Source organism: Callithrix jacchus, chromosome 22, assembly GCF_049354715.1.
Source record: "Callithrix jacchus isolate 240 chromosome 22, calJac240_pri, whole genome shotgun sequence".
NCBI classification, from domain to species: domain Eukaryota; kingdom Metazoa; phylum Chordata; class Mammalia; order Primates; family Cebidae; genus Callithrix; species Callithrix jacchus.
In genome coordinates, this window is record NC_133523.1 from 17,291,836 (window position 1) to 17,314,255 (window position 22,420).

At 58.7% G+C, this 22,420-nt stretch overlaps 3 protein-coding genes and 1 long non-coding RNA gene across 11 annotated transcripts; 3 read left to right on the top strand and 1 right to left on the bottom strand.

The window, feature by feature from the left end:
• Positions 1 to 1,198: 1,198 nt before the first annotated feature.
• On the bottom strand, positions 1,199 to 19,705 carry CRLF1 (cytokine receptor like factor 1). Of its 7 annotated transcripts, none has more exons than XM_035286658.3 (10): positions 19,451 to 19,705; positions 12,470 to 12,751; positions 11,904 to 11,975; positions 11,682 to 11,811; positions 11,342 to 11,511; positions 10,138 to 10,295; positions 9,890 to 10,058; positions 6,898 to 7,085; positions 6,712 to 6,754; positions 1,199 to 1,838 (listed from the first exon to the last, which is right to left on the bottom strand). In XM_035286658.3, exons 1-10 carry the CDS (start codon positions 19,560 to 19,562, stop codon positions 1,762 to 1,764), a joined length of 1,401 nt encoding a protein of 466 aa, XP_035142549.2. In that variant the 5' UTR covers positions 19,563 to 19,705; the 3' UTR covers positions 1,199 to 1,761. The 7 variants fall into 7 exon arrangements, with proteins under 7 accessions (XP_035142549.2, XP_035142552.1, XP_035142551.2 ...); XM_035286660.3 differs by lacking the exon at positions 1,199 to 1,838 and adding an exon at positions 5,073 to 6,187; XM_035286659.3 differs by lacking the exon at positions 1,199 to 1,838 and adding an exon at positions 5,073 to 6,187 and having other exon boundaries at positions 6,712 to 6,759.
• Positions 1,454 to 5,343, top strand: REX1BD (required for excision 1-B domain containing). Of its 2 annotated transcripts, none has more exons than XR_013531296.1 (5): positions 1,454 to 1,556; positions 1,651 to 1,733; positions 2,124 to 2,328; positions 3,853 to 4,735; positions 5,120 to 5,343. XR_013531296.1 is itself a non-coding variant. In XM_054250746.2 (5 exons), the coding sequence occupies exons 1-5, from the start codon at positions 1,458 to 1,460 to the stop codon at positions 5,190 to 5,192; spliced, it is 540 nt and encodes a 179-aa protein (XP_054106721.1). In that variant the 5' UTR covers positions 1,454 to 1,457; the 3' UTR covers positions 5,193 to 5,343. The 2 variants fall into 2 exon arrangements, 1 of the variants encoding a protein (XP_054106721.1); XM_054250746.2 differs by having other exon boundaries at positions 3,853 to 3,932.
• LOC128930571 (uncharacterized) lies at positions 7,861 to 9,050 on the top strand. Its single transcript, XR_008478805.2, has 3 exons — positions 7,861 to 8,339; positions 8,427 to 8,541; positions 8,833 to 9,050. It is a non-coding gene; the product is annotated as an uncharacterized LOC128930571 (long non-coding RNA).
• Positions 16,895 to 19,304, top strand: LOC144580915 (uncharacterized). The gene is made up of 3 exons (XM_078361616.1): positions 16,895 to 16,964; positions 18,038 to 18,297; positions 18,801 to 19,304. Exons 1-3 carry the CDS (start codon positions 16,895 to 16,897, stop codon positions 19,302 to 19,304), a joined length of 834 nt encoding a protein of 277 aa, XP_078217742.1.
• Positions 19,706 to 22,420: the final 2,715 nt, after the last annotated feature.

The following is a 22,420-nucleotide window of genomic DNA, read 5'->3' on the forward strand; positions in this document are numbered from 1 at the left end:
GATCCACCTGCCTTGGGCTTCCAAAGTGTTGAGATTACAGGTGTAAGCCACTGTGCTTGGCCTTACTACCCCTTTTTTTTTTTTATTTTGTTTTAAAGAGGCAGTATCTTGCTATGTTCCCCAGGAGGATGGTTTTGGACTGGGCTCTCAAGTGGTGTCCTGCCTCAGCCTCCCAAAGTGCTGGGATTATAAGGGTGAGTCGCCGTACTGGGCCCCTGTTTAGTTATGATGAAGGTTCAGTGTCGGTGAGCCAGTGCATGGCCAGTGGTGTATCCTGATAGCCTAGTCCCTTCCCCTTACAGGCTGGTGACTGTCACCAGTACCTGAGCTGGTCCCTCTTCACTAGGTCATCCTACCACCATCTTCCTTCTCTCCCTGGGGAAGCTTTCCAAAGTTCAATCTAGGCCTTGTGTCCTTCCAGCAGAAAGCTCTAAGGCCTTGTTTATACTTGAGGTCATGCTGGCCCCTCCTGTGCCCCAGGCTCAGAGCTATTCTACAAGACACCCAATTCAACTCTGGGCCATTGACAAGGTCCCCATCACTGAATCTTGTCTTCACTCCTGTGATTTTCTGAAGAACCAATGAATCTGTTACTGTCAGTGGAGTTCAGCCACGGCACTCTGAGGCAGTCTCACTGTGGCTGCGGCTGGAGTGCAGTGGCACAGTCATCGCTCGTGGCAGCCTCCCACTCCCTGGGCTCAAGCAATCCTCCCACCTCAGCCTCTAGAGTAGCTGGGACTATAGGCGGGAGCCACCACGCCGGGCTAAGCTTAGGTAGAGATCGGGCCTGCTTAGGTTGCCAGGCTTGCTTCACAATCTTTTTTCTTTTTTTGAGATGGAGTCAGCTCTGTCACCCAGGCTGGAGTGCAGTGGCGTGATTTCAGCTCACTGCAACCTCTGCCTCCCGGGTTCAAGTGATTCTTCTGCCTCAGCCTTCCAAGTAGCTGGGATTACAGACGTCTGTTGTGATGCCCAGCTAATTTTTGTATTTTTAGTAGAGATGGGGTTTTGCCATGTTGGCCAGGCTGGTCTCAAACTCCCGACCTCTGGAGATCTACCTGCCCAGGCCTCTCAGTGCTGGGATTACAGGCGTGAGCCACCGTGCCTGGCCCTACTTCACGCTTTTGAACGTCAAAACCCATGCTCAATACTTCTTTCACGTGGAAGTAGGTGTTGAGATACATACATAGAAAAGAACTCAAGGCTAACAGCTGTGCTGTATTCAGAACTGCACATTCAAGGAAAAACAGGATCAGGCGGGTGCTGGACAGGAACAAGAACGGTGGGTGAAGGATGCAGGGCTTGCTTGGGCGGCCCGCGGTCTTGGCTCCCCTTTCTTCCCCGGGATCTCGGGGTTGGCCGGCCGCAGGGTGGCGATCCGTGGACCTCCCGGCCTGTAGGGGGCGTCGGGTGCAGCGGAAGGGCCTGCTCCGGAGCCTGGTCAGGGCTGCGCAGTCATGATCACCGATGAGGCGGCGGAGCTCACGGTCCTTGCGGTGCCTACTGCTGAGGCGGCCACCGAAGCTGCGGGACGCGAGGAGCCGGCGTGGCCCTGGGTGAGCCCAGGCCCAAGCGGGAACGGGCGAGGGGCGGGCGGCGCAGACCTAGGGGCGCCGGCTTCATGCCCCAGCCGTGCCCCCCTCCCCGCAGAAAGACGCCCCGATCCAGACGCTGGTGCAGCGCATCCACCAGCTGCAGGCTGAGCGCGCGCAGGGCTTCCGCCGACTGGAGGAGTGAGTGCGGGCGCTGGGGGCGCAGGGTTCAGTCCCCGGCCCGCTCCGGGCGTGGACATGGTCTCGGCCGTGTCTGGAGGAGGAGCTGGATCCTCGCGCGGCTGCCTAGTCAGATGGGGCAGGGATTTAGGGGCACCGGGTCCTCACCTTCACAAGAAAGGCCCCACAGCACGTTCCCACTGCCCGACGACCCACTCCTCGTGGCTTCTCTCCTCCCCAAGAGCAGGGGTGGGCCTGTCTCGGCTTCCCTTGCGGGAGTCAGGAAGCGTCTTCTCTGCCAGTTCTCCCCGCTGGGGTCCGGGGACGCCCCCTGGGGGCCTTTCAGGAGGTTAGCGTGGGTGCAGGGCCTGAGAGCCTGGGGCGCGGCCTCAGGGTCCTCACCTGCCGCAGAGGCCACCGCCAGTACCTGCGCAGCAGCCCGGACTACGACTTCGCGCGCTACCGGAGCACAGTGCACGAGGTGACCCAGGCTTTCGCCGCCGCCTCGCGGGAGGTGCTGGCGGTGGAAGCAGAGCTGGCCGGGCCTCGCAGGCAGCCGCTGCTCGCCAGCCACGTGCGCAGCCTACAGCAGTTGGAGCAGACTCGGCTGGGCACGGTGAGACCACCACCCCTTCCCGACCGTGGCTCTAGGATCCTGGCTGATTCCGCCTATGGCGCACCCCTATCTGGGAAATTGGGGTTGGTCCCAGTATCCCATACGGAGACCTCACCCCTTCCTGTCCCACCTCAGTCTTCTATTAAGGGCTTCACTTTGGGGATTCTCGGACCTTGCCCTCTGCTGTTTATCCCCAATTTTTTTTTACAAGTTTCCTCCTTATTCCCAGAGTACTCCCACTTTCTCCCAGCCCCGCCTAAATGCTATTCCAAGATGCCCAGATCCCGCCCCAACAATACTCCACCCACTCTGGTTGTTCTGAGTCTCGGGTCCTGCCCTCAAAGTCCCTTAGATACCGGGGAGAGGGTTCCCAGCCCACACCTCCTCCGTATTATCCCTCCATCACGGCTTTAGTTCTTGGCCTATTTCGCTCTTTGGCTCCGACTACTTAGCCTCGCAACCCGGTGTATGTGGTGGCGGGCATCATATCTACGCAAAACCACGCCCACATCAAGCTCTACACTGGAATTCCCAGGCCATGCCCCCCCCCCCCCCCCCCCCCCCGCCAGCAACCCGTCTCAGCCTTTTTCTTTTTCTCTTTTATTTTTGAGACAGGGTCTCGGTCTTTTGCCCAGGCTAGAGAGCAATGGCTTGATTTCGGCTCAGTGCAACCTCCACCTCCCAGGTTCAAGCGATTCTCCCGCCTCAGCTTCCTGAGTGGCTGGGACTACAGCTGTGTGATGCCACTCCCGGCTAATTTTTTTTTGAGACGGAGTCTTGCTCTGTCACCCAGGCTGAAGTGCAGTAGTGCGATCTAGGCTCACTGCAACCTCTGCCTCCCAGGTTCAAGTGCTTCTCCTGCCTTAGCCTCCTGAGTAGCTGGGATTACAGGCACACACAACCACATCTGGCTAATTACAAAAATTAGTAGAGACGGGGTTTCATCATGTTGTTCAGGATGGTCTCGAATTCCTGACCTCATGATCCGCCCACCTCGGCCTCCCAAAGTGCTGGGATTACAGGCATAAACCACCTCGCCCGGCCTATTTTTGTATTTTTTTAAGTAGAGACGGCGTTTTGCCATATGAGCTAGGCTGGTCTCGAACTCATGGTCTTAAGTGATCCGCCCTCCTCGGTTTCCCATGTGCTAGGGTTTCAGGCATGAGCCACTGCTTCTAGCCTGTTTGGCCTACTTTTATCCCGGGATTATGCTAATAACACCCTGTCCCATCCCTGGGACAATGAGGCCCAGCCTAACCTACCCCTACCACCAATGGAAATGTCACTACTGTTCCCAGGCCACACCCACATGCCCGCTCTGCACTGCCTCTGGCCTGCCCACTCTCTCCCTTCTGCAGAGCCCCTGTAAACTGAATTTGATTTTTCCTACACAAAGCACCACCCGTCGTGGCTCTACCCAGGCACTGCCTTTCTGGGTGCCTCTGTCTTCCTGAACAGCATGGGAGGGCAGGGGGTGGCTTCTGTTAGTGGAGTCATCCTTCAAGTTGCCCATTCCCCCACCAGGTGGCCCTGCTGCAGCTGATGGAGACACCTGAGGTGGTGGAGCAGAAGGATGCGGTACAGATGCACCAGCTGGAAATGAAGTGAGCGCCGCTGCCTAGGCCGCCTGGCTATGCTTATGCCTGGCACGTGCTCCGACCCTGCCAGCAGAGGGACCCTCTGCCTATGCACAGTGGTGTTCTCATCTGGTGTCCCCCAGATGTACACATTCCCCAGAGAGCACAGCTGTGAAATTTCACATCAGCTTTGCTGTGCATTGCCGGGACACTGCTGTATACCTCGACACATGCCAATCCTGCACACGTGGCTGTCAGCTGGAGCTTGGACATTGTTGCCCATGCCCCACCAGGCACACGCCTTCACCCCCAAGGACACACACGCACACACACATTTCAGAGTCATGCTTCATGACTTCCTGATGGTACACACCCCACCAAGATGGCCTTTTCTTCTTTTTTGAGACTGGGTCTCGCTCTGTTGCCCAGGCTGGAGTGCAGTGGCATGATCTCGGCTCACTGCAACCTCCACCTCTACTTCTCAGGTTCAAGCAATTCTCCTGCCTCGGCCTCCTGAGTAGCTTGGAATTACAGGCTAGTTCCACCACACCTGGCTAATTTTTGTATTTTTAGCAGAGATGGGGTTTTACCATGTTGGCCAGGCTGCTCTCAAACTCCTGACCTTGTGATCTGCCCGCTTCGGTCTCCCAAAGTGCTGGGATTACAGGCGTAAGCACCAAGCCGGGCCTTTCTTTTTTTTTTTTTTTTTTTTTTTGGGGCGACGGAGTCTCACTGTTGCTCAGGCTGGAGTGCACCAGTGTGATCTCGGCTCACTGCATCCTCCACCTCCCATCCCCGGTTTAAGCGATTCTCCTGCTTCAGCCTCCCAAGTAAGTTGGATGACAGATACCTGCCACCATGCCCACCTAATTCTTGTATTTTTAGTAGACAGGGTTTCGCCATCTTGGCCAGGCTGGTTCGAACTCCCGACATCAGTGATCTGTCTGCCTTGGCTTCCTAAAGTGCTGGGATTACGGGCATGAGCCACTGCACCCAGCCAAGATGGCCTTTCCTCTCAGCCCACTCTGACCTAATGGGACCACCCCTTCTCCCAAGCACCTACGTGGTCCCTCCTGCGGCTAGTGCTGCCTGGAGGTTTGGCGGCGGGCAGGAGGGCCCGGGGCTCACCACAGCCACAGCCCTCTTGCAGTTTCGAGGCAGCAGCTAATTCGCCCCATCTGGGTTTTATTTATAGTTCCCATCCGCTCTTGTAGGGTAATTAAAACCATGGAGGCGATCAGCGAGGTTCTCCAGGATCTCAGGTTTGATGCGGAATCTGCCGAGTGATGGTGGCTCCCCAGGGACGGAGGAGATGGGAAACGGAACGGATGGCCCCCAGCCCAGCCCTGACTGCCAGCTGGCTGGGGTCGTGCCCCACTGCGCTGCTGACCTTCTGCATTTGAGACACCTCCCACAATAAAGAGCTCTTCCTCTTCAACCAGTCTGCCATCTGTGTCCTGGGGCACTGCAGCCAGTGTGCCTGGAGAGGGGCCCTCACAAGGCCAGGGATTGTGGGTGAAAGACTCTTACCCTCCCCAGAAGCTCAGGCTTTTTGGCTTGAAATAGGGTCTCGCTGCTCTGTCACCCAGACTGGAGTGCGTTAGCAACATCATGGCTCACCGCAGCCTCCACTTCCACGTGCTCAAGCAGTCCTGCCTCAGCCTCCCAAGTAGCTGGTACTACAGGCACATGCCACCATGAGCCCAGTTAATGTTTTTTTAGTATAGATGAGGTCTCCCTTTGTTGCCTATGCTGGTCTCCAACTCGTGGCCTCGAGTGAGGCTCCCAGCTTGGGAGCTCCCCAAGTTCTGGGATTACAGGTGAGCCTTCGTATGCAGCCAAGTAAGGTATTTTGAATCACATTTTCCAAGGGTTCAAAATTAGACCTTAAATCTCATAGCCCCCAGCCCAGGCCAGGCAGGCCCCAAACACCTTCACAGTCACAGCACCTAAATAGCTCATTTATTTAAAAGGACTCTTTCGGAGGGGCCCTGGGTAGGGGGACGTAATGACTCCCCTTCTCACCCCAGCCCTGGCAGGGGTTCTAGGCGACTCAGCCAACCCTCACACACACACGCCCCCACTGGGGTGCACCTGAAGGTGGCCTCATGTGGGAGTCAGAGTTTTAAGGCCGTTGGAGCTCAGTGCTCACCCCAGCTCCTGCTGAGGGGGCTCAGGTGCTCTGAAGTGAGGGTATAGAGGTGGCCCCAGTTTGGGTTTGGCCTCCGCATCTCTGGTGGCAAGGAGGGTGGCCTGAGCCCCTAGAGCTTATCTGGCAGGACCTGTAGGCAGAGGGGAAGGGGAGCTAAGCAGGGAGCTGGGGAGAGGCCCTCACCACAGAGCCACTGAAGAAGCCCCCATTCGGGTCCTGTCCCCACCGCTCTTGGCTGTGTGACTTTGGGCAGGGTTTTGCTCCTCTCTGAACCTTGGCTTCCCCATCTGCGAAGGCAGACTATCTGAGCATCCCATGGTTTGCAGGTAAAGCACTTGGCACGGGGCCAGGATGCAGTAGGCGCCCATGCTGCTAACTAGGGTGGGTATGTTCATTCATTTCAGAGGAGATTCCCCTACGGACATTAGCCTTTAGCCTAAGAACATTCAGGGCATTGAATGTTCTTAGACTAAAGGCAACAATGCCAGTAATATAGTAAGTGCTACGTAAATGCCGATGAATAAAGGAAGAGAACGCATTCCATCTCAGCAACTCAGGTGGGGTTGGCGGATGTGAGGGTGTGAGCAAGACCTGCAGCCACCAAAAGGGGCCCGCCCTTTCTCCCTCCCGCCCACCCATTCGGACCCACCTTACCTCTCGCCGTGCCCCGTCTGCTCGAGGGCAGGATCCCCTCGTCCTGTGCTTGGAAGGAAGGCAGAGGTGTCGTGGGGGCTGTAGACCTGCGTTCACAGCCTGCTTCTTCTCCCTCCCCTGTTGCCTGCGCCCCCCAGCTCCCCGTCCCCGTCCCCACCCCCACGCCCGCGGGTCCCTCCTTCCTACCTGGTTGCGGGTCTTGTGCGACTTCTGCATCCAGGCTCGCCACTGGTCGTAGAGGCGGAAGCTGAGGTTGGAGCAGTACGCGTGCTTCTTGAGCCAGCCCAGGAACTGCTTGAGCTCGCGCCGCACCGGCCCCGAGCTCGGCTCTCCGCCCCGCGGCTCGCACGCCCCGCCGCCCGGGCCCGGGCGCTCTGGTGGTGGGCGGAGCGGCAGTGTCAGGGCGCGCCCGGCAGGGGACGCGCGCGGGCAGGAGAGGGAAGACCCCCGGCGCGGCAGGACCGTGTTCCCCTCGGGGAACCTCCCTCCCTGTTTCTCAGGGACCGGGTCCTCCCTGCGGCCCTGAACAGCAGCCCAGCTGCGCCCCTGGCCCGGCTGCGCCCCTGGGGAGGTGGGGGGGGCGGGGGAAGGAAGGGGCTCCTCCTCCACATCTCCTCCAGGAACCCGATTCCTGTGGCCTGAGCCAGGTGCGAGTGGAGTGGGGGGAGGGGAGGAGAGAGGCCAGGACCGGGAGGATGAGACGCAGAGACAGACAAACAGAGCAGGGGGCTGAAAAAGAGAGAGAGATAAAGAGGCACTGATGAGAGAGAGAGCCGGGGCCAGGGATGAGAGATGAAGGCGCAGGGTGCGTGAAAGCCAAGGGGGTCAACGTAGGAGGGAAGGGCCTGATCGGGGTAGGGCAGAAACCATGGGGACACAGGGACAAAGAGATCAAGACAGAGGCACAGGGGAAGAGTGATAGATGAAGAGAGACAGAGTGCAAGATGACCCCCTGGCACAGTCCCCATCATAGGCCCATGGGACAAGGAGTGGGCCGGGAGGGCCAGGTGGGAGGCCGGCCTGTCGGTCCAGCTGCCGGCTGCAGCCAGCCCCCAGCAGGCCGGCAGATAAGGACATCGGCCTCACGTCATAAATAAAGCCGGGGACCCGCTGACAGGCCCTGGCACGGCCGCGGCCCCCGCCGCCCCTGCTAGCCTCCCCGGCCTCCCTGGCCTCCCCTGCGGTTGCAGCGGCCTGCTGGCAACTGTGCAAGAATCGCAGGTGCCGGGCACGAGCAGGGGCCAAGGCTCAGGCCCCTCCCGGCTGAGCTTGCTCCCGCCCACCCCCAAACCTGGAGGGGCCCGGGATAGGGGCTGCGGAGCTGGCTGGAGCCTGACTCTACCCCTCCCTAGCTCTGGGACCCTCTCTGGGCCTCAGTTTCCCTATCATCTCACGAGCCAGGGTGAGCTTGGGCTTTCTGTGAACTGAGTTCAGACCCATGTGACCTCCTGAAGCCTCCGTGTCCTCACCTGAGAAAAAGCTGTCTCCCTTGCAGAGAAACCCTGGGGTGTCGGGGACCCGACAATGAGTAACTCCACGCCTGCTGCCTGCAGGCACTTGGGTGCCACCCACCATGTGGGCACTTGCCACAAATTATGTCATCCAAGCCTCACAACAGCCCAAGGCAAGTGAGATTCTCGTCCCCACTTTCCAGATGGGGAAACAGAGGCCAGACATTCCAAGTAACAGCTTTCGTTTCATTTCACAAAAGGGAGACTAGAGGTCTGTGGACCCAGAGAAAACCCAAGACAGCAAGAGGAGGCAGACTCAGGCACCTAATCATTCCCATCCCCCTGCTTTGATCAGAAGGGGAAACTGAGGCCCATCAAAGTGAGTTGGCAGCCCATTGCCCTTAGAAGCAGGGGTCTCCGACTCGCTGGCTCTCTTAGGAGGGAGTCTAAATGGGCAGAACAGGCCAGGTGTGGATGGGCAAATGGAGAGAGAGTCCCAAGAAGGGATGGCGGCTGCTGGTGGGGCTGTGGGTCATGCTGTTACATTTTCTAGAGAATTTATTTTTCTAGGGAATCTAGGATATTTTTATGTAAAAACTTCCTGTTTTTGAATTTCTACAAGTAGGTCAAAGGTTTGTTGTTGTTGTTGTTGTTGTTTTCCAAATAACAGAGCAAAAGAAATAGATCGAAGGCCACATTCAGCCTTGGGGGGTTGGGGAGTCACCAGTTTGAGACCTCTACTCTCTTGGAGACAACCAGGAAACCCGTTGAGCGCTATGGCTCACACCTGCAATTCCAGCACTTTGGGAGGCCGAAAGGGGCAGATAACCTGAGGTCAGGAGTTCAAGACCAGCCCGGCCAACATGGTGAAACCCTGTCTGTACTAAAAAATACAAAAATTAGCTGTGCATGGTGGTGCGTGCCTGTAGTCCCAGCTACTCAGGAGACTGAGGGAGGAGAATCGCTTGAACCCGAGAGGTGGAGGTTGCCGAGATCACACCATTGCACTCCAGCCTGGGCCAAAGTAAGACTCTGTCTCAACAAGAACAAACACGGCCAGGCACAGTGGCTCACGTCTATAATCCCAGCACTTTGGGAGGCAGAGGTGGGTGGTTCACCTGAGGTCGGCAGCTGGAGACCAGCCTAGCCAACATGGTGAAACCCCATCACTAAGAAGAAATACAAAAATTAGGCTGGGTGCGGTGCTCACACCTGTAATCTCAGCACTTTGGGAGGCCGAGGTGGATGGATCATGAGGTCAAGAGATTGAGACCATCCTGGTCAACTTGGTGAAACCCCGTCTCTACTAAAAATACAAAAAATTAGCTGGGCATGATGGCGCGTGCCTGTAATCCCAGCTACTCAGGAGGCTGAGGTAGGAGAATCGCCTGAACTCAGGAGGCGGAGGTTGCGGTGAGCCGAGATTGCGCCATTGCACTCCAGCCTGGGTAACAAGAGCAAAATTCCATCTCGAGAGAAAAAAAAAAAAAAAGAAACAAAAATTAGCTATACATGGTGGCGCGTGCCTGTAGTCCCAGCTACTCGGGAGGCTGACGCAGGAGGGTCGCTTGAACCCGGAACGCGGAGGTTGCAGTGAGTGGAGATCACGCCACCGCGTGACAGAACGAGACTGCGCCTCAAAGGAAAAAAAGAAAAGAAGGAAACAGAGGCTCTAGCTGGTTTGGGCCTGGCCCCTGAATCACCCAGCCCTGGGGGGTGGTGCTCACCACTGCGGGGGGTGGAGGCGGCTGTGGGGTGGCTCCACTCACTCCAGATCCCCGCTTTCTTGGAGCCGTAGATGCCAAAGGGGTTGCAGCGCACTTGCACGAAGTACACGGTGCCGGGCTTCAGGCCGGCCAGGCGGCAGGAGGTCTGGTTGCTCACATCGTCCACCACCTGAACAGTGAGAACAGGGTCAGAGCAGGGGGCGGGGCCCGGCAGGAGCGGGGGCGGAGCCAGAGAAGGGGCGGGGCACCTTCCAGTCCACACTGTCCTCCACTCGGTAGCGGATCTGGTATTTGGCTTGAAAGAGGAAATCCTTGAGGGCGGGTGGCGACACCCAGCGCACGCTCAGCTGGTCCTCCAGGCCCCCGACGCGGCTCACGTGCACGTCCGGCGGGGGGTCCGTGGTCACTGCGGGGCGGAGCAGGGCCTGGTCACTGTGATGCGGGTAATCGCTCTCAGGCCCCCCTCAGCCGGGACTGTTTGGGTTGAACTCCCCCCAAGAGAGTGGCCCAGGCCACGTGGCCTAGGTGGCACCTGCCTGTTTTCCTCCTCCTCCCTCTGCCCCCAGCCCCAGGACTGGAGGATTACACGATAAATAATATTGGAGAAACACTCAGCACCTAATTAACGTTAGCTGTTATCACCATTATTATCTGTGACGGGAGAAACAATCCGATCTTCAACTCACTATGGGAAAGTGGACATGGCAGGCTGATGATATTGTTACTATCATGCTTAGGTTCCCTTCTGGGAACCCCCTGCCACTCCCTCCCCACTTCCACCTCCATTCCACTTTCACCAGAATCTTTGATGTGATTTTGCTGGGTGCAGAGAAGCAACCGAGGCTTAGAACCTTCGCCCTGTAGCTTTAGGATGTGGGGAAGAGTGAAGCAGGCTGGTGGGGGCAGGGATGGAAGCTACAACCCCGGGGGTATGTGTGTGTTGAGGGTGCTGAGGATCCTTCTGGGGGCCCCTGAGGGCAGCAGGGTGAGCCCACCTCTCCCTGAGGCCTTGGTGAGGGGCTGAAAGGGTTAAGGCGCAGGCCTGCTTGGGGCTGAGAAACACCCTAATTAGATTAGGCTCAATTCTGCTCACAGATCATCCATTTCCTGCCTCCCGCCCTGCACCCCCCAGCTCCAGGCCTCGGCTTCCTGGGGCGCCTCCCGACCTGGGCGCCCCCTCCCCTCTCCCCAGGGCCCCCTCCAGCACACCTGGGCTGCCGAGCGGGAGGTGGCCAGGCCAGGTGTTTTCCGAGGAGTGGGGGTATCCTGGCTGGATGCTCAGCTACTTACCTACCTCCCCTCCGACCAGCAGGGACAGCCTGGGAGTTGCCGTCATGGCTGGAGGGGCAGGCAGGACCCCAGGAGAAATGAGAAGGTGCAAGGGACCCCTCCGGATGCCTGGTGGGCCAGGCTGGTGCTGAGGGAAGGGACTGGTGGACACTGGGGGCTCACCCACGTCCAGAATATCCAGCGTGAGCACATCGGAGCGTGCCGAGCCCAGGCGGTTGGTGGCCTCCACCCAGATCTCATAGGGTGTAAAGAGAGCCAGGTCCTTGGGGATGTGGCAGGAGTGAGGGCCCACTGTGTGGTACTCCTCACACGTGTTGTCCTGCCCGTACCACCTGCGGGGATGGGAGGGGGACAGGACGAATGAGGGTTCCTTCTGGCCCCCAGATCTCACCATGGCAGCCTTGGGGTGCAGACAGTACATGAGGGCTCAGAGAGGGTCCGCGTTCATCAAGGTCATGCAGCCAGCCTGGGACACACACATGGCCCTCGGGCCACCACCAACCTAAGTTTGTACTTGAGGGAGTAGTTGGTGTGGAGGAAGGTCTCCCCGTGGGCCCCTGGTGTCCAGCGGCAGGTCAAGTCCTTCATGTTCTTGGACCAGCAGCTGATGTTGAAGGGTTTCTCTGGGGGCACTAGGAGAGGGGGAGGGTGCAGGAAGCAGGTTGAGGGTCTGGACCAGCTAAGCCTGGGCCGAGGGGTTGCTACCCGCCCGCCAGGGCCCCACCTTGGAGTGGAAGAAGGGCAGATAGGACCGTCTCAGCCCCGTGCTGAGAGATGCCAGCATGGTTGGTGACACCTGCATGGGCAATGGAGAAGCTGGTGACGCGGTCTCCAGTTCTTTTATTTTTTTCTAGGCAAAGTCTCCCACTGTTGCCCAGGCTGGAGTGCAGTGGCACAATCTCAGCTCACTGCAACCTCCACCTCCTGGGTTCAAGCAATTCTCCTGCCTCAGCCTCCGGAGTAACTGGGATTATAGGCACCTATCAGCATGCCTGTCTAATTTTTGTAATTTTAGTAGAGACAGAGTTTCTGCCATGTTGGCCAGGCTGGTCTCAAACTCCAGACCTCAAATCATCCACCTACCTTGGCCTCCCAAAGGGCTGGATTACAAGCCTGAGCCACACTGAGCCTGACTGGGTCTCCAGGTTCTCATTCCCACCTAGACCTGCATAGCCATGCCAGTTACCCACTGCTTAGCCCCAGGTCAGAAGGCCCACGATTCATGCCTCTCTCCAGAGGGAGATGCCGCTCCCAAGAGCTACCCCTGGGGGGTCCTGGGTGCCCACTTACGGCCAACATAGAGGCAGGAGCCAGCCAGGATGCTGCCGTCTCGGGCGTGGCACACGAGGTTGTCCCCTGACTGCTGCCTGGACCCGTTGAGGTTGGCCAGGGCCAGGGCCAGGGTGGAGGTGTTGAGCACCCGGGAGAGCTCAGGGGGCAGGCGGCGCCCGTTGAGGGTCCAGTAGAGGCCCTCAGCGGTGGCTCCCGGTGGGTCTCCGTGCACTGAACAGGTGGCCTGCAGGGAGGAGCCGATGAGAAGCGTGGGATCCTGGGGGCTGATCACTGCTGTGTCTGGGGTCAAAGAGGAGCACGTGTCAGGCCGGGGCAGGGACCCTCTGAGCCCCGGACCATGCCAGGACCTCCAGGGTGCATGGTGGTCCTGAGAAGCCGCTGTTAATGACAGTCCCCCATTTTACAGATAGAAAAGCTGAGGATTGGTTGGGTTAAATGTCCAGGCCAACACGGGCGGCCAAACTGACAAAGCTGGAGTTGTCCAGGTCTGTCTGACGCCAACAATAGATCCTTCCAAAACTTCATCACTGAGGTGCTCAAGGTTCTGAGGGGTCACACATCTCAGGCATAAAGCTCATTCGGATCCAGTGACTCTTGCTTTGCACATCGGAGTGCAGTGGCGAGATCTTGGCTCACTGCAACCTTTGCCACCTGGGTTCACAATTCTCTTGCCTCAACCTCCCGAGCAGCCGGGATCACAGGTGCCTGCCACCATGCCCAGCCAATTTTGGTAGTTTTAGTAGAGATAGGGTTTCACCATGTTGGCCAGGCTAGTCTTGAACTCCTGACCTCATGATCCACCAGCCTTGGCCTCCAGAAGTGCTGGGATTACAGGCATGAACCACTGTGCCGAGGCTTTTTTTTTTTTTTTTTGAGGCAGAGTCTCAGTCTGTCACCCTGGCTGGAGTGCAATGGTATCATCTCAGCTCACTGCAACCTCCGCCTTCCGAGTAGCTAGGATTACAGGTGCCTGCCACTGCGCCTGGGGAATTTTTGTAATTTTAGTAGAGATGGGGTTTCACCATGTTGGGCAGGGTGATCTTGAACTGACCTCAAGCGATCCACCGGCCTCGGCCTCCCAAAGTGTTGGGAATACAGGAGTGAGCCAATGCGCCCAGCCAGGCTTCGACTTTTATTTTCTTAGCAATAGGGTCTCACTGTTGATCAGGCTGGAGTGCAGTGGCACGATCATAGCTCATTGCAGCCCCAATCTCCTGGGCTCAAGTGATCCTCCCTTATCTCAGCTCCTGAGTAGCTGGGACTACAGGCACGCACCACCGAATGTGGTGGTTTTTAAATATTTATTTAGAGATGAGGTCTCACTAGGTTGCTCAGGCTGGTCTGGTCTTGAACTCCTGGCCTCAAGCTCAAGCGATCCTCCCACCTTGGCTTCCCAAAGTGCTAGGATCACAGGAATGAGCCACTGTGCCTAGCCTTCTTTATTCTTCATTCTCATTTCGTTTTTCTTTTTTGGCAATTAGAAAACGACTGTGGGGTCTTCCTGTGATACTCCCAGAGCTTCACACATAGTAGGTGTTTCTGTTGGGGGAGGGCATTGCTTAAAATGAAAGCCCTGATCCTTACTTGAATGATTAAGAGCACCTTTTTATACATTTTAATTTCGTTAATTCCATTATTTTTTGAGCAGTCTCCCTCTGTCACCCAGGCTGGAATGCAATGGTGCGATCTTGGCTCACCGCAACCTCTGCCTCCTGGATTCAAGGGATTCTCCTGCCTCAGCCTCCTGAGTAGCTGGGATTGCAGGTGCACACCACCACGCCTGGCTAATTTTTGTATTTTTAGTAGAGACGAGGCTTCACCATGTTGGTTGGATGGGTCTTGAACTCCTGAATGTGAGTCTTGAACTCCTGCCTCAGCCTCCCAATGACTGGCGTGGATGACTGGCGTGGGCCACCGCACCCAGCCTACAGGCACAGTTTATTGAGCACTTGTGTTCTGAATACTGTGCTAAGACTTTACCTTCATTTTCTCAGCCAATCCTTCTCATGCTAAGGATAAAAAAAATTGGCTCTGCTGAGGCGGGTGGATCACGAGGTCAAGAGATCGAGACCATCCTGGTCAACATGGTGCAACCCCGTCTCTACTAAAAATACAAAAAATTAGCTGGGCGTGCTGGCGCATGCCTATAATCCCAGCTACTCAGGAGGCTGAAGCAGGAGAATTGCCTGAACCCAGGAGGCGGAGGTTTCGGTGAGCCGAGATTGCACCATTGCACTCCAGCGTGGGTAACAAGAGCGAAATTCCGTCTCAAAAAAAAAAAAAAAAAAAAAAAAGTTGGCTCTGAAAGATGGAGTTCCCTTGCCGCAATGAGGGAAGGCCATCCTAGTTACGCCCAGATTTTCTGGTCTACAGTGTTCTGCTCCACACTGCCTACCTCCGGAACTAAAGGCAGCCCTGGGAAACTGCATGTCCCCAACTCCTATCCAAAAGGACTAGACATCACCGTTCTTTCCCTCAGCGCAGTTTTCTTCATCTGCAAAGTGGGAATGAGAAAGCTCTTTTGTCTCCTGGGCAACTGTGAAAGTGAGAGGGGAAGGGGACTTGATGAACTAGGTGGTGTGGTGTCAGGTGCTGGGCACAGGAGCCCTGGGGACGCCCACAGGTGGTCGATGCCTCCTCTTCTGCTGGCCATCAGGGCAGCTCAGGAGCTCGCCTTCTTGAGACCAGAACCTAAGAGGAATGTGTTTTGTTCATGGGGAAACCAAGGCCCAGAGGAGGCGGGGGTGCCCAGGCCAAGCTTCAGATGCTTCTCTGAGTCCGTTTCCCTATCTGGGAAGTGGGCATCATGTCATCAATATCATGGGGTTGGCTGGGTGTGGTGGCTCATGCCTGTAATCCCAGCACTTTGGGAGGCTGGGGCAGGAGGATCATATGAGGTCAGAAGTTTGAGACCATCCTGGGCAACATGGTGAAACGCTGTCTCTACCAAAAACACAAAAATTAGGCAGACTGTGGGTGGGGGGAGGGTGGTGGCAGGTGCCTGTGGTCTCAGCTACTTGGGAGGTTGAGGCAGGAGGATCGCTGGAGCCTCTGGAGTTGAGGCTGCAGTGAGGCATGATTGCACACTGCCGTCCTGCCTGGGTGACGGTGAGACCCTGTCTCAGAAAAGAAAAAAAAAATCAATTTAAATTTATAAAAAGCAACAAAACAAACCTCATGGGGTCGTTTGAGAGGAAATACTGTTGGAGACAATATTTTCCCATGAGATCTTTAAACCAAGTTGACCCAGATTCAAATGTCCCTAGCTCACTGTGAAAGTCTCAGTGTTTTATTTTGAGACTCTGTCACCCAGGCTGGACTGCAGTGGCACAATCTCAGTTCACTATAACCTCCGTGGCTAATTTTTGTATTTTTAGTAGAGATGGGGGTTTCACCATGTTGCCCAGACTGGTCTCGAACTGCTGACCTCCAGTGATCCACCTGCCTCCGCCTCTCAAAGTGCTGGGATGACAGGCATAAGCCACGGCACCGGCCTCAGTATTTTACTTCTCTGAGTCTCTGGAAAGGGGCCTCTCGTTCTACTCAGAGTGGTTACAAAGATCATCCACCCTTGTTCACTGACTCATCTGATTCATCTGTTCATTCACAGGTATCTATAAAGTGTCAATATCTATGGGCACCGGGCTGATGACCAAAGACCGAGGACTAACGTCCTGCCATTGTGGGCATCAAATCCAAGGAAGCAGCAGGAAAAAGGAACGAATAAATATCGAAGACAATAAATAGGAGAGAAGCCAGAAAAAGAGCAGTGGCAGAAGCTCCAAAGGCCTGTCTGGGGAAGTGACCTTTGAGTAGACACGGGAATAAAGTAGGGGCAGTAGCTGTGACATTATCTAACAGTGTGTCCAGGCAAGTGCCAAGGTCCTGGGGCAGGAGCAGTGGGAAATGAGGCTTGAGAGGTCAGAGACCCTGACCTGCAGGAGGAGGGATTCCAGGGTTCTGAGCAGGGGAGGAACGGACGCGGTGAGATTTGCATTCAAAAGGACTCCCCAGGCGGCTGGGAGAAAGGACTGCAGGAGGTAGGGGCAGCCCATCTCGCAGAGATGGCAGCCAAGGACAGGGTGATCCCGGCCCCCCGGGAGGTCGTCTGAATGCCAGCGGCTGCCCTGCACTTGCCCTCACTGCCCCCGATGGGCGAGGTGGGGTGGACACGGTTCTTGGGCCGGCCCTGATGATTTTCCGGGGCAAACTTGGCTCGAGGGCTGTCTTGCTGGAGCCTGGAATCGCAGTTGCGCTTGGGGCTTGGCCCAGGGCTCGCCGGAGGTCTTCGCGTCCGTGCGAAGGAGCCGGCTGAGCGGGCCAGAGCCGAGGAGGCGGGGGCGGCTGAGGGGGGCGGGGGCCAGGGGGCCGCCCTGGAGGTCCCAGGCAGCCAGCCGCCCGCTAATTCGGAATTCCTTCTGCATGAACTCGGGCGTGCCAGCGTCTCTGCCCTGGCCCACCCACCGCTTCCTGCCTGGGCCCCCCCAGCAGAGTGGGAGGCACGGCCAGGCCTGCCCGGACCCCAGGCCCCTCTCAGCCCTCCTAGAGTGGGTCATGCCCCTCCTGCTCCCCGCACCCACCACCGTGGCCTGGCCAGGAAGGGGCTTTCTGGGGGGTCCTGGCTAGGGGGCACTGCCCCTCTGCCACGCCTGCCTGGCCTGGACTGGCGTGGCTCACTTGCCAGCAGCTGCAGCTGCCCTCCTGGGGCTGGGCGGGGGACACCGGGAGGCCACGGGTGGCGGGGGCAGGGCAAGGCCAGACGGGCCTGGGCAGGCCAGTCTCCCACCCGCTTAGCCCTAGCAGGCAAGGTCAGAAGGACGCTTTCTCCTCCCGTTCGAAACCCCAGTGGGAGAACCTGGGCAATCGACTTCCCCTCTCCAGCTCTCACTTTTCTCTTCCATAAAACGGGAGGAGAAATACATTCTACTTGCTGGGGAGATCAATGAGCTGTGATTGGAATCCAATGTCCAGAGAGCTCAGAAGCCTGCAGTCCCCGGAACTGTAAAGATGACAGGCCCTCCCAGCTCTGGGGTCCCGGGTGGCTTGGCACTCCCTCCCGGCCTCTGAAAACAATGGGGTAAGGCGCTGGGGACAGGGATGCACACATTCCAGGCCAGGCGGGGGAGCAGCTGGGAACAGCCCACTGAGCCTGAGTTGGGGGGGACTTGGCTTGGTTTGGAGGGCCTCCTAGAGGGCTCCCCAAAGCAGATCCCTAGGTTGGGCTTTTCAACAGCCCCGTTTTCACTCCCTGCCTCCCCTCCTTTCCTGAAGAGCTGGGGCCTTTAAAAGTTTTCTCTCTCCTCTTTTCCCAATCTGGAGCCACTGCGGTTATTAAAAAGGAACACCATGTGTTTTAAAAGGGAAAAGTGTGAGATTCTCTGCAACCAGGGCGGAAGGGTGGCCTCCATCCCAGGGTCCCCACGGGGGTCCCCACCTCCCATCCCGCTGGTACCTGCAGACACTTTACGACCCACCCGCCTGCTGGTCAGGTGCTAAGACACACCGTAAGTAGAAACATATTGCCGAGGTGTGAGAATCTTTTATTTAATTTCTTCCCCCTTAAAGGAAAAAACACACTTAACAACCCCCCCACCCCCACACCTTCGCCTGCTGCTCTGACTGGAAAACAAAGCTTGGCGCTCACAGCCTCTGCCCACCACCTGGTAGAGCTGTCAGGGGCCCTGGGAAGGTCCGAGGTAGACCCTCACCTGCTCAGATGCAGGGGAGATGCCACTGCATTCTCAGCAAGTGCCCCCAGAGGATGCCGGGACCCTGCCCCTAACCGGAGGAGCCCTACAGGCAGCCTGCAAATAGCCCAGCTGAGGGTGAGTGAGCCTGGGAGCAGTGTGTGCCCAGAGACCCCCAGGGTGGCCCGTGCGCCTGGATGGGGTGCGTGGAGTGAATGCACGTCTGAGGCGAGTCGTGCCTGCCTCTGTGCCCCTGGGTCGCCTCCCCTGTGGGATGAGTGTGTGACCGTGATTGTGTGTCAGGGATGGAATGTGTGTGCGTCCGCGATGGTGTGCGAATGTACATCTGGGATGCAGTGTGCGCGAGTTTGAGGGCGAGGGTGACGGGCCACAAGCCAGTGTGATTCTTTGTGTCTCTGGGTGTGTCCCAGAGCGGGTCTGGATATAGAGATGTATCCTTGCGGGGGTGTTCCTTGGATGGGGGGCCCCAGAGTGCCTGAGGCCAGAAGTCCTTCCAGGGAGGGGGTCTTGGCTCGTCGGGCAGCGAGTTCCCAGTGGGCCACCTCAAAGTTTGGGCCCGCCGGTGCCCGGACTCACTGGCTCCCGCTCTCTCTCTCCCTCTCACCCACTCCCTCACAAAGATTCCTCTCGCTGGAGGCTCTCTGCCCGACACAGCCTGGCCGAAAACGGTTCTAAGCACCGCCGGCGGCGGGGACTCCGCGGACCCCCGTGCGCCGGGTCCCGCAGTGGGAGGGCGGTGGCGCCGGCCCGTGGAGAGGCAAGTCCCCGGGGAACCGGGAAGCGCGCCAGGAGGCCAGAGCGGCCCCCCTCCAGCCCCGCCCTCCCCGTGGGGCTCATCCCTCCGACCGGGGGGGGGAGCCCCGCTGGGGGCCCGCACCCAGCGCGCCAACCGCGTGCGCCCCCGCCTGGGAGCGGTGCCCCGCAGTCCCCGCAGCTCAGAGTCGGCCGAAGCAGACTCGTGCGCCCGCTACGTCCTAGCGTGCAGAGGGTCCCAGGCCGTGATCCCCAAGCCCCTGGGGGCCTGGCTTGGCGCCCTCGGCCCAGCTGCCCAGGTAAGATGGCCTCGGGCGCGGAAGCAGGACTCTCCCGGCAGGAGACTGCGACGCCGTGCGCCCCGCAGGTAAGGGCGCCCCGAGGGCTGCGCTGGGGGCGCCTTCCTTTGTTCCCGGGCCGTCCAGGTGGCGCCCGCGCCCCCTCCCCCCGCGGCTACCCCCGGGGCGCCCGCCCTCTGCTCTGGCGTGGGGGAAGGAATGGGGCGCTGGGTACTCACGGGCTCCTGATCCGGCTCGCGGCGCCCCGAGGACGCAGAGCAGCAGCAAGGGCAGCAACGGCGGCGGCCGCCGCGCGGATTGGGCGGCGGGGCCCCGGCGGCCGGCGGGCATGGGGCCGGCGCTGCCGGGGGCGCGCGGCGGGCGGCGGCTCAGCGGCAGCGGGGCAGGGCGCGGGACGCAGGCCGGGCGCGGGAGGGCGCGGGCCAGGCCGCCCGCACGTCGCTGGGCGCGGACGCGGAGGCCGGAGCAAGTCTGAGCAGCCGAATTGACAAGGCGCTAATGCGCCGCTGGCCCCGCCCGGCCCCGCCTCCGGCCCGGCCCGGCCCCGGGGGGGCGGTGGGCCCCGCACCGGCCTCCCCGCCGCCCGCCCGCCCGCGGGCACCGCGCGCCCCGCCCGTCCGGCCTCCGCCCCACCGGGAACCGCGCGCGCCCTGTCCCGCGGCCCAGAGCCCCTAATCAACCCCCACCGGCCCAGGACCTCCCTCTCCAACCCCGCGAGCTCCAGGCTTCCCACCTCCAGTCTGGGACCCGGCACCCCCAATCCCGTTTCCATAACCCTGCCCACTTCCCTGCACCCTCCTCTCAGCCCGCTGCCTCTTCAGTGGCCCCTGCGGTCCCCAACCCTGCTCGCTCCTCCATTTCCCCCCTCCACCGCCCAATCTTCTGTCTCTGCCCCCACCCCAGCTCTGGCCCCGCCCCCCCACGGAGCGGTCCCTGAGCCCCGCCTACCCCCAGCTCCAGCCCCTCTGCCTTCCCAGGGGCCTAAAAGTCACCCCCAGCCCCACGCCCTCGGCGCTCGGGTCCCAGCCCTCCCACCTCATCCTGCCTCGGCCCGGGGCTTTGCTGGAAGAAAGGAGAAAAAGCAGGAAGGCACGGAGTCCCTCGCCCTCGCCCCGGCTGCGCTGTCCCCCTCACGCGCGGGATGGGTTTGAGGTTGCTCGGGGCGAGAGCTCCAGCGTGGGCAGACTGGGAGATGTTGTCCCCTGTGGGAGCGGGGACCCAGGCCTGCGCGGGATTCCTGGGAATCCCACCGCGGTAGGAGGGATTCCCAGGAGGAGAGCGTAAGAAGTTCTCCCCCCGCGGGACCTATTCACACCCCACCACGGAAAAATCCACTCAGCGGCCCGCGGGTGGGGTGCGCCACGCGGTGAGTAATCGCTCCGGCGGCCGCCGCCCGCCGACTCCAGGTAACGCCGGCTGCCCGGAGCGACGCATAGTTTGTCTTCCTTCTTTTGCGCAAAGAGCCTTCTCCGTGTTATTATTTTTGGCCATTGCTCGAGTTTCGGGACCCCTCCCGGCCCGGGCGCCTCATCTATCTCCTCCAGGTCCCCACCCGATGAGGGTGCCCAGGAATAAAGAGTTACTGGCCTCCTAGGCTGCTGCGGATGGGGGTGCCTGAAATGAGAGTTAGGGGGTGCAGTTACCCACTTTGGGTCGCAGCCCCGCCCCCAGCTGCAGCGTCCAGGGAAGGGAACGCCTCCAAGTCCCCGTTTTTAGGAGTCCCTTAGAGGCCTGGATTCTCTCCCTAGGTTCTCAACCAGCCAAGGGGGTAAAAGTGACTGAGGGGGGCTCAGGAGCACCCACTTGTCTGCCCAAGAGGAAGCCCCACCCTCTCCTACTTAAATCTCCAGTTCAGACTCCAGACTGTCAAAAACCAAGATTGGGGGATGGGGGCCTATGGGGGACCTGGACGCCCCTGCCCCATCTGAACTCTGGATGGAGAAGAGGGACAAAGAGAGACGCTGCCATTTACCAGGCCTTTTGTGCCTCAGTTTCTTTCACTGCCCAATGGGCACCACCCAGCCTGAGGGCTTCCGTGGGAAGACGCAAGGCAGCAGAAGTCTCTACAACCTTAGCACAGCACTGCAGGATCTCCTGGAGCAGAGGTGACCCCCAGGCCTGCTTGTCCCCTCTGAAACATGGAGCCATTGTCCCACCTGCCAGGGGGCCCAGAGGGTTAAGTGGAGGTGGCAGTTCTTGGCTGGAATCGAGTTTTTAGGATACTCAACACTCCTCCCCCACCGCCCCTGTTTGCAGATGCTCTCTCTGTGGCTACAGACCCCTTACGCACTCCTGGGAGGACTTTAGGCTTCTGGAGCAAAATGTTGATATTTTCCCCCTCCGTTTAAAGGGCTCCCCTATCCATCCAGGTGCTCAGGGCAGAGACCTAGAAGCGCGCGTGACAACTCTCTCCTTCCCTCATCCCTCATGTCCAATTCATCAGCAAATCCTGTTGGCTCTGATTCCAAAACACATCCCATTCTGAGATGCAGACGCTTCTCCCCAACCCATTCAGATCCAGACCCCACAGTCTCCCCCAGGGATGCTTTCCGGCCTCCTCCGGGACTTTCCTGATAACTCTCTGCCTTTCTCTGTACATCAGGCACAGGGAGCTTTTAAAAGAAGAAAAAGCAGATCTTTGCCCTGCCTCCCTCTCCCCATCCTCTCCAATCCTCTTTTTCCCTCTCCTCTTCCCCCTCCTCTCCCTCATTCCACCCCAGCCACTGGAGCCCTGTTTCCCCAAACATACCAGGCTTGTTACTATCAAAGGGCCTCTGCGAATTGGCTGTTCCTTCTGCTGGAATGCTGTTCCCCACATCTTCCCCAGTTAGCCCCCTTCTCTTCCACCAGGTCACAGGTCCAGTGTCACCTCCTCAGAGAGGCCCTCCACCCTTCCCCAGCAGTCTCACTCTCCTTCACGTCGTTTTATTGTTTTTGAAATACAACTCTTCCAAACACTTCATTCATTGTGCAGCAGATTTTCTTTAGACTGTGGGCAGCTGTAGCCCCATTGGACCCCATGCTGGACCCAGTAAGGGCTAAAGGCAAAGCACTCACTAAATATTTGCAAAATGAAAGTATGGAGAATTCTCAGTCCCTCTAAGTAGCAAGAAAACTCAGTCCCAGCAAGTCATGCTGCCCGGGTCCCAGGCTGGCGCGCGCGCTCTGTCTGGCTGTGTAACCCTAGC

Bases quoted from the DNA above. Each gene is read 5' to 3' on its own strand.
- REX1BD (XM_054250746.2), top strand. From the start codon at position 1,458: ATGATCACCGATGAGGCGGCGGAGCTCACGGTCCTTGCGGTGCCTACT. The intron at 1,734-2,123 runs GTGAGTGCGGGC...CACCTGCCGCAG, and splicing joins GGCTTCCGCCGACTGGAGGA to AGGCCACCGCCAGTACCTGC. The intron at 2,329-3,852 runs GTGAGACCACCA...TTCCCCCACCAG, and splicing joins AGCAGACTCGGCTGGGCACG to GTGGCCCTGCTGCAGCTGAT.
- CRLF1 (XM_035286658.3), bottom strand. From the start codon at position 19,562: ATGCCCGCCGGCCGCCGGGGCCCCGCCGCCCAATCCGCGCGGCGGCCG. The intron at 10,059-10,137 runs GTGCCCCGCCCC...CTCACTGTTCAG, and splicing joins AGGACAGTGTGGACTGGAAG to GTGGTGGACGATGTGAGCAA. The intron at 6,755-6,897 runs GTAGGAAGGAGG...TTCCAAGCACAG, and splicing joins CGCACAAGACCCGCAACCAG to GACGAGGGGATCCTGCCCTC.
- LOC144580915 (XM_078361616.1), top strand. From the start codon at position 16,895: ATGAACTCGGGCGTGCCAGCGTCTCTGCCCTGGCCCACCCACCGCTTC. The intron at 16,965-18,037 runs GTGGGAGGCACG...TCCCCCTTAAAG, and splicing joins GCCTGGGCCCCCCCAGCAGA to GAAAAAACACACTTAACAAC. The intron at 18,298-18,800 runs GTGAGTGAGCCT...TCCCTCACAAAG, and splicing joins TGCAAATAGCCCAGCTGAGG to ATTCCTCTCGCTGGAGGCTC.